At 40.2% G+C, this 9,843-nt stretch overlaps 1 protein-coding gene across 1 annotated transcript; it reads left to right on the top strand.

Moving 5' to 3' along the window:
* Nucleotides 1-15: 15 nt before the first annotated feature.
* Nucleotides 16-9,829, top strand: LOC145467365 (histone acetyltransferase KAT6A-like). The gene is made up of 8 exons (XM_081450915.1): nt 16-629; nt 1,829-1,949; nt 2,327-2,445; nt 3,559-3,640; nt 4,331-4,522; nt 5,056-5,244; nt 6,707-6,873; nt 7,396-9,829. Exons 1-8 carry the CDS (start codon nt 162-164, stop codon nt 7,531-7,533), a joined length of 1,476 nt encoding a protein of 491 aa, XP_081307041.1. The 5' UTR covers nt 16-161; the 3' UTR covers nt 7,534-9,829.
* Nucleotides 9,830-9,843: the final 14 nt, after the last annotated feature.

Raw genomic sequence — 9,843 nt, 5'->3', positions numbered from 1 at the left:
CGCTTGGTTTGTTTTTGCGTGAAAAATTACCATTAAGTCGGGTCGGCATGTGAACGAGCAGCGCTGACAGCGTTTCTCTGACCAAACGAAATACTCCCTGGCTCACGGGAACTTAGAACAATCATTCACACTCCTTCCTCCATTACCCGACTGTACCCAACATGGCCGAAAAGCGTCCGAAGTATATGAACTGGATTCTGGAATGTATCAACTTGCTTCGAAGTCGGAAATCGAGGCCCGACTTGGAGCGAATTTGCCGGACGATGCATAAATGTCACGGAATCGATCAACGAGACACAGAGGAAGATTTAGCCGCGCTCATCGCCAGCGGAATCGTGACTAAGAGGTCTTTCAAAGGCGCAATTTCTTATCGCAATGCGTCCGGTTGGCACAGAGTCATCGGAGCCGGTAAAGTTTCGAGAGCCGCCCGATGGGTGGGCGAAGCGATTCGAGCACTTGATCGTGGGTACGGCGTCAGCGCAGTGGATATTGAGAAATTCATCAGCGCTCGGCACCCCTATTACCATAATCTGAAGGCCAGGATCAAAATCGCGTTGAAGGAAGACTTAGATCATGGTCGTGTTTGGTCTGTAAGCGAGGGCATGTATAGATTACTGGAATCCGCCGAGGTAAGCCATACTACCGTACAACAAGACTTAGTTTATCATTCGCGTAACATGCATGACTGTTCGCTAGGGAAAGTTCTCTAGCTGTGACCGTATGCATGTGGACAAGTAGATTCGTGTTAGATGCATGCGACTCAACGCCGATGCGTTCAGTTGTGATATATCGTTACTATTCGGTGATGTTTCTTCTTTCCCAGCTGGGATTGTAGTTTTTCCAAGTGTACAACCCTAAGCAGACGGCAAATGTAGTAAACTTTTTTTGGAGGCGTTTGTTTGCCTTTTGCAGTCGTTGGACGCAATGTGGACATGTATATGAGCCTATTTCCGCGTCACGCATTAATTACGATCTTGTGTTTTCCATTGTGTACTTTTAGGCCAGGTTTAGTGTTAACACAAAATTATCCTATTTTGTTTATGGGCAATTAATAAATTTAACTGCAACGAATCGAACCATGATCAAAATTGTTATTAACCTTTAATATGTGTTTTTAGAGAGGTCGAAGCTTCTAAGTATGTATACTGGTGTTCCGTTTATCTTACTGACTTGAATAATCAAATTAATTGATAATTCTGTTAATCATGGAATAATGATTTAAATCCAGTTGGAGACTTTTACAGAATAATACTCCTTGAGTAACAATATGTAACAATAAACAGAGCTCTCATTGGAAATTTACTGTACCATGAGTTATTGTTAGTAATCACCCGTGTCCATGTTTGACTGGTTTATTAAAATTTACACCAACCGCACAAGATTATATGTATTCAAATGATCTCTTTCACAATAGTCCTCGTCATTGGCATAATTTACAATTACCTTCATCATCATCATTGTGCTAAAGAACTATTGACACATTTTGACTTTTAAAACTGACAATGCAATGTAGCTTGTCCTGTTTGAACATGTACTGTATAGCAGTACTGTACATCATACGAAAAACCTGGTGTAAGAAACTACTGATCAAGAATCTGTCTGATAAAATGCTGGCATTTAAACCCTCATTAAATACGAACTTGCACATGCTGAAATGAGTAGTTGCAACAGTTCTTATTTTGCAAAATGAGTTGAGTATTAAAAGCCTGAAATAAATCAAGGGATGTACAACAGTTTGCACATTGTATTTCCTTGGAAAAATTGATCTGTAAACCAAAGCATCAGGTTCTGCTAGTCATTAATTACTTCCTTTCATATTTGATTTCAGAGCCCTGAAAGAGAAATTCCTGCATGTGACCAAGTTTGCGACTTCTGTCTACAAACTGCAGAGTCCAACAGACAAGGAGAGCCAGAAGATCTTTTGATATGCAGGGATTGTGGCAACAAAGGTACCCATGCTTCTAGTAAACAAGACAGCGTTGTTCATGTTTTTTCATACAACTCGCTTGGTATGTATGTAGACAGTATTTGATGTACCAGTGAGTATTTACATTGTTCTAAGTTTTGTTGGGCCTCTAGAAGAGTTTTGGATTTTTAAGTGGTTTATAAACCATGCAAACCTACATGATATACTTGTGTGTATGATTTCGTCCGACTTGATAAAATTTAGTGACCAAGTATTTCTCTGTACATATCACTGTTAAATTCCATAAACTTAAGGTTTTAGCTGTGACTACCAGGTTTACTAATTAAAAACAGTGGTACTTTCACAGGTATACAATATTCATGTGATTCTATTTTTTTTTCTTTTTTTGTTATCTTTCAGCACACCCAAGTTGTATGAATTATTCCCCAGAGCTTGTTCACAGAATCACGTCTGATGCTAGTGCATGGCAGTGCATAGACTGTAAAGCCTGCATAATATGTAATGACAGTGGAGATCCTGTAAGTCGGTCTTTGAGTATTACAGATTATTATGTGGCTTGTGTTTGTAGCCGATATATATATTATGCATACTCTGATTGGCTAATTCTAGGCATAATTCTCTCGTAATGTCTACAGGTGGATAATGAACCTCAGCTATGTACAAAGAAAGTAAAATGTTGTATACATGTTAGTACTAAACAACTTGTTAACATTCAACGGTCAGTCTTTATGGGAAAATATTAAACTTCTGCCTTACCGTATTGGCAAGGTCTCTGTTTGAGATTTTCCCATGAAGACCTCACTCGCAGTTAATAAGCAATTTTAGTATCTAATGCTACCCTTCTTGGGAGGTGTACTTTGTGGTGATATGGTGATTATTGTGGTGGATTCTAGAGAGCACTTGCTCAGGTCATTGTGCTTTGTACTGTGGCAATTAAGGATTCAACTTACACACTCTCCCTCTTTCCCAGGTGTATACCTGTAAATGGGTTACCACTGCCTTTGTTCTGAAGTAGGGCTAATATTCAAAACCTGTGATTTGTAAACTTGCCTTGGTGGTTAACTGATTACCTTAAGTTGATAAAGATCTGCCTTAAGTTGATAAAGATCTACATGTACATGTGAGGGTTGGACCATTATTTTTGGAGGTTGTGGGGTTCAGCAATTTTATGGGGCAATTGAATTGTTTTCTCACTTGTCTTTAGGTTGTGCAAGACTTTTTTGGTGGGCAAAAGCTTGTGCACAAATTTTTTTAGCACAGAAATAGGACCATTGTAGTAGATAGTGTTTGGTCATTTTTTCCCTCATGGCTCCCCCTGCACAACTTTTCTTTCAGCAGGTTCTGCAGTGCGGGGATTTTTTTCAGAAATTGCCCAAACCCTCCCCCCCCCCCCCCCTTCCCTCAAAGAAGTAATGGTCCATCCCCAAGTGCCACTGGCTGGAGTTAACCTGTTGATGGGCTTTTTTCGTATCCATGTGGGCTCATATTTTTTAGCACAGGTCTGCTTGATGAATGGTGGGAGGTTCTGTGACCAGATCTTACTGTGCTGCAACCCAAATCAAGCCCAGACCTTATAACATCAAGTGTGTATTTCGATATTTACTAGCAGTGTGTAACTATTTGTTTTGCAGAGTAGTTTATTGTTCTGTGATGCCTGTGACAAGGGGTATCATATGCAGTGCCATGTACCCCCTCTAGCCACAATGCCAATTGGTAAGAATTGCTACAATCTGTTCTGTTGTTTCCCTTTGTCATATTTCTTCCTCTTTCCCTCTTGCACCCCTTCCCCTCTTCCTTCTCTTCTTGACCAACTCTTCCTCTTTCTGCGTCCCCTTGTCCTGACCCCCTTCTCCTCCTCCTCGCCTTCAGGAGTGGATCCAGGATTTTTCAAGTGGGGTGGGGAGGGGAGGAGCTAGTACTTTAGGGTTGCAGAATTAATGGAGCATGCCCTGAAAATGTTGTAATTTGAGAACTGGAACCTATTAATTTAAAATTGTTACACCTGAAATACTAGCAATGGTACAAACTAGAAATAACAATGAGGTACCTGTCCAAAGTTTTTGCCTTTGTTTCTTACTTTCATTTTTTTTCATTTTCTGCTTCACCAAGAGGGGGTGGCTAGCCACTCAATCCATGCCCCCTAAATCCACCCCTGACCTCCTCCTGCTCCTGCTCCTCCTGCTCCTCCTCCTCCTCCTCCTCCTCCTCCTCCTCCTCCTCCTCCTCCTCCTCCTGACCTCTTCTTCCTTCTTCTCCTGACACTCTACTCCTCTTTCTTCCCCTTTTCCTCCTCCTCCTCCTGACCTCCGCCTCGTCCCCCTCCTGACCTCTGCTTCCTCCTCCTTCTTCTCCTTCTTTTTGGATGACCTGGCAATAACCATGTTTCATGTTTTCTGCAAACAGGAAAATGGGTTTGTTACAATTGCCAGAATCATCCCATAAATCCAGTACGTCTTTCTGACTCCAGTGGCTTCGAGACAACAATTAAGACAGAAGGTGGGAGTAATATGATTCTGGGAGATGATTTACACCTACAGTGTGATGAAGAAATCATGGGTGAATGTACTGTTGAAGTAAAAGATATTCATATTCAAGGTGAGCAAAAAAATAATACCAAAAAAAAAGAAAAGACCAAAAAATGCAAAACATAATTGAAAGGCATGAACACATGTTATAACCATGACCTTAATGTTGACTGCAATTTAGAAGCTGATGAAGATAAACAAAACACAGTAGAATATTATATATACAGACAAGCCTGGCTCAAACTTTGAACGCTCGATCCAGAGTCCAGCCTGAAAACTACCATTACGCCCACACCTAACAACCTAGTTAGTGCTCAGCGGAAGTCACAGAGCTGTGCTCTAGAAGCGCCCGGATACCAGAGGTGACTAATGTTTTGCCTTTGGGCGACTGGAAAAATAAACTTAGTACTTTTTTGATACACTGTAAGCTTAAGTGCTCAGGGCAGCCAGGATTTTGTTGTTAGGAAACTTTGGGCTCCTCAACATTTTTCTTAGACCACAGCCTTGACTGTTGAAGACCACGTGATCCAGATGTCCAACACAGGAACAACATGCAGCAGTTAAATGGAATTTAATATATTGTTTCTTTTTTTTTTTGTGCAGTTGATGCTGAAAATGTTCAACGAGAGTTGGAAATGCTGAGCCAATCTGCTGCATCAAGTGATTCAAAACCAAACTCATCAGGGCAAGCAAGAGGGGTGAACAGTGATCTACATTCAGCCAGTCACAGCCAGTCCAATGGCATTCATTCAGACCCTAATACAACAAAGAACATTGCTAACGGTTTGCCAAGTAAGACATGTTTACTGCACTTCTTACTAACAAGCACTCTGATGTTCAAAACTTATATGACTAATGATTGTATTTTTGACTGCTGTGACAAGCATAACATCAAAGACCTTGAAAGAATATATTGAAAGAATATATTGAAAAAAATATTGCAAAAAATATTGGACTGCTTGACTACAAGTCAAAGCGCATTTTGTTTTTTGCCAATTTATTTTTTTCCTCGGTTTCAGGACAAAAAGCGCTAAAAAAGTGTGTCTGCGTTTTTCCATATTCAATTCAATAAAAAGTTACAGAACATTTTCGAAACAGGATTTAAAAAATGTCAAGTGATCGTACAAAAATCGCTCTCGGAGAAAAAGTATTTCGAAATAAACAATTCGCAGACACGTTTTTGTTTTTTATATGTTAATCTAGCTACTGTCCAAATTTGAGGGCAAACAAACAAATTCCTTTTGAGTTGTAACTCTTTAAAGTGTCTGCTTCAGGCGAAAAAATTTATTCGAGAAAACAGCGCTAAGAAAAATAGCTTGCTTCGCAAACAAACTCCGCCCAGAAACGCCTTCAACTGGGTTCTCAGATCACTGAGCCAATCAGCGCTTGGAAAATTTACTACCATTAACTGGCGGTGAAATTCACGCGTGAATCTCCAAAAAAACCTTGCGTTTCGCAATGCACTCAAGGCAGAGAGATAATTTTTCTGCAGCTGGGTTTTTCTTGAAGCTGGTTTGGCAAATTGGGGAAGACGAAAAAGGATACGAACGCTAGAGTAGCTGGGCGACGAGAACAAACTAAAGAAAGCGCGGCAGAGCAAATGTGCATGGATAATATTCCAATGGATGTCAATGAGTTGGACGATTCATCGGTATCGAACTCAACAAAAGAGTCACTGTTAACATCGCTGTTATCGCTGTCGAGTTCCCAAATTTTACACAACCTTTCTCTTCTCTTGACTCGATCTTTTTGCCCGCTTGATACGTCCGTAGCTTCATCCGCGAGGCCAACTTTCGCTTCTTCACTCAGTGATGTATTTTCATTCATTCTTCGCTTTTTCGAACTGGTCAACGGAGTTTTCCGTGGTCCATGTTTACTTATAACGTAATAGAATTACATCTAATACGAAAAATGCTTGGATTAACAATGCTGATTAACTGAGTAGCCAGCCAATTCGTGGTATCCATATCGGTAATATTCCCGCGAAAGTAGTCTCGGTTTATTGCATACACGTTATAGGGCTGTCAATCAAGAGGGAACTTTTACTTCCGGCCATAACGTTAAACCTCCATTTCTCCGCCAATATTAGGTTTTTTTCAATTTTGTTTTCAGAAATTAGAGATTACTCTTCGACCATTACTTTGAACCAAAAATCCAAATTTGAAAAAAATTGCCGATCTGAAGGTATACTGTAACCTTAATAAAATGTGTGGATGTACTTGTTTATTAGTTGTATATTTTTTAACTTTTGCAGATTCTCCTGGTAAGGGAATGTCAACTGCAAGTCGCGATTCAGCTAAAGATACAGAAAAGAGTAAAAGTAATCTTCCACCAGACACTGCACTGTGGACAGTCACTGAGGTTGTGTCATTTTTCAGCTCTTTAGGATTTCCTGAAGAGGCAAAGTCATTTCAAAACCAGGTGAGAGTAATCACCAAATTTTGCACTGTGTTTTTGGATAATGAAGGTTTTTTTCATGGTTCAGTTTAGAAAGACCTGCCTTTCATAGTCAGCTGAAGAATGACTTTTTTGTCACCATTATAAGATACGTTGAGCAGGTTAAGGGGATTGAAAGTATATCGAAAGAACACGTAACAGATATACAGTTCATTTTTTTGATTGACTTGGTCGTTAATCTCTAAAAGAAGGAGACGTTTTGTAGATTTGTCACGCAATCTGTTCTTACTCCACATTGTGGAGGAACACGTGACGAGCCCGAAGCGTCACTGGGAGGAGGGTGCGTGACGTTCGGCCAACCTCGATCCAAGGCTCTCTCTCCTTTGCCCTTCGTCGTGGAGGAGACAAGACAACGATAAGGAAGGCAAAGGAGAGAGAGTCTGGCATTGGGTTGACGTTCGGCATCAGGCTTTTTTAACAGCTACCTTCGAGGATCACGCCAACATATCTGTTGTCCAAACTAACTCTTTGTCCCTTGTTTTCTAGGAAATCGATGGTAAAGCATTGCTACTGATGTCTAGAAATGACGTTTTGACTGGTATGTCAATCAAATTAGGCCCTGCCTTGAAGATCTACGTTCACGTGGCCAGGCTTCAAAGTCAAAATGGCACTATACCTTCGTAACGAATAATCAATGTACAGTCACAATTTTTGTAATTTTCTAGGAAATAGTATTTCTTCTCGGGCCATTTTTTGGTCAGTGTAGATCCACTTAATGTGGCGCTTTTCGATTAGTCGCTGCATTAAAGTAAAATAATCATGTGCTTGTGTGGTTTTGCATTTTACAAGCCCCGAAGCACGTAAGTTTCGTAAAATTTGCCGCAATGCCGCAATACCCTTCTGCCAATTACAATTAAGATGCTGCCTACCTAGCCAATCAGCATTAAGATGCAGCCTTCTAGCCAATCACGTAATTACGTAAAGAATGCAACGCGACTTTTCCCGCGCTTGCCAACAGCGTTTCTTTGCCTTTGCGTGGTGATTGGCTCGTAGCGTTTCTTGCATCTGTGTTGATTGGCTCTATAATAACTTTGAACTGGTTTTGCTTTCGTCAGTCAATGAGAAACCGTTACAAGCAATTACATTGAGCTCGTTGTTTGTGGACTGTCAGCAGTAACCACACTATGGACAAAGCTAAAACAATTCATTAAAGATTGGTCGCAAAGATCTTTTTTGTGCACGTTCACGAAGTTGTGCGTGGACCTTACAATAAGTACTCAAGTCTGGTTTTATTTTCCTTTAAAACAGAAAGGACTTCTTTAATATAGCATTTCATAAATCTTATTCTCTATCATTGAAAGTTTCAATCCAGAATTGTGGCTGCCTCAAAATTCATTTATTTCCTCAAGTGAAAATAAAGTTTTCGGCGACTGCGTCGATGTAGAATATAATGTTTCAGATGCAATAGTGGTAGACACAATGCAAAACTATTCATAAAATCTATTTTTCTATTTGTTATACAGTCGAGGTTGAACGTTCCCCTGTTTATGGAAGCTAACACGAGAAGGCTTGCTTTGTGAGTTTGTTTTCGTTTGTAAGTCTCGGAGTTGAGGCTTAACATTTTCGCTGATATGAAGATGAAACGAACAAATATTGCTCTGGAAATTCTCATACTGCCCTGTGCCTGTTTATTTCCACATTTGATAAGCGTGGCTACCGTGTGATCTGTGTAGTACAAAGTCGAAAATGTCCCTCGTCTGTACCAGATTAAGATTGTAAGGGTGATATATAAACGTTTGGGTAAGTTTACAATTAAAACAAAAAACAAACAAAAAAAGGTTTTTACCTTATGCCTCTTCAGACACAACCAAAAACTGAAACATTACCTAAGTACGGTGAACTTGACCATTCACCATTGTGGGACATTTTCGCGAAATTAAATTTCTGCGTTTTTTGCGACTTTTTTTGTTAATCGCAAACATTTGAAGTCGCGAAAAAATAAGTGGCTCTACTCAATAAATAATGTTAAATATTCTCGAAACTCGCGAAATATCGCTCTTACGAAATAACGGAATTAAGATGTTCGTGTAATAACTTAATAGGTGGTATATTATGTCAATGCTTTACTTGAAGCACAACACAGCTGTTTGTTCATTTAGGAGCCCTCGCGTTTCAAGTATTCATCAGGGATCAATAGTTTTCTAGTTCTCAGTACTAGTGTGAATATTTTGGTAGTGGAGAGTACGGGAGATAGCTAATAGTATGCATTTCCTTCCTAGGTATTTTATACGAGTCGCTTTGTTGAATCACTTAGCGTAATTATGCGCGCTGATCCATGGTCAACTACTAAGGCTCAAGCAGTATTTGAATCATCGAAAATTAATTTCTATTCCTTTTTGCATTACAACTGTCTGAGGTCCCGTCCACACTGCGGAGGAGGAAATTGAAAAGGGAGCTTTCACTCTGAAAACGTATGAAATGTTTTCCGTCCACACTACGCTGGAGGAATTTGAAAACGGAGGTTCACTCTGAAAGCGCATCGAATGTTTTCCGTCCACACGGCGCCGGAGGAATTTAAAAACGCAACAATCAGCGGTCATTTTGGATTTGTGTTTGAGGAAAACTCGTTCAGGGAAGTCACATGATTATCGTGACGCCATTGTTTTCGAAAAAACTCCGTTTTCAAAGTGTTTTCTGTCCACGCGAAAACGAAACGCCGGCGTTTTCAAATTTCACCGGTTTGAAGAGCGTTTTCGTAACGGATTAGTGTGGACGGTAGGCCTAACCGTCGAAATAAAGCTGTGCTTTCTAATTCTCCGGCGTAGTGTGAACCGGGCCTGTAAGCAGTCTTCTTTGTTAGTTCAAGTTCTTGGAGCAAGTGCTCTCTTGGCATTCAATTTAAACGTTTAAAGCGACTTAACAGAATATTGCGCTCATGGGCGAAATGACGAGCTTAAAGAAAATAAAGTTGGAGGATTTTTCATGCGTGAGTGT

This window comes from Orbicella franksi, chromosome 14, assembly GCF_964199315.1.
Source record: "Orbicella franksi chromosome 14, jaOrbFran1.1, whole genome shotgun sequence".
NCBI classification, from domain to species: domain Eukaryota; kingdom Metazoa; phylum Cnidaria; class Anthozoa; order Scleractinia; family Merulinidae; genus Orbicella; species Orbicella franksi.
The sequence above is the reverse complement of the archived record's forward strand: the minus strand, read 5'-3'. Positions and strand labels throughout refer to the sequence as shown.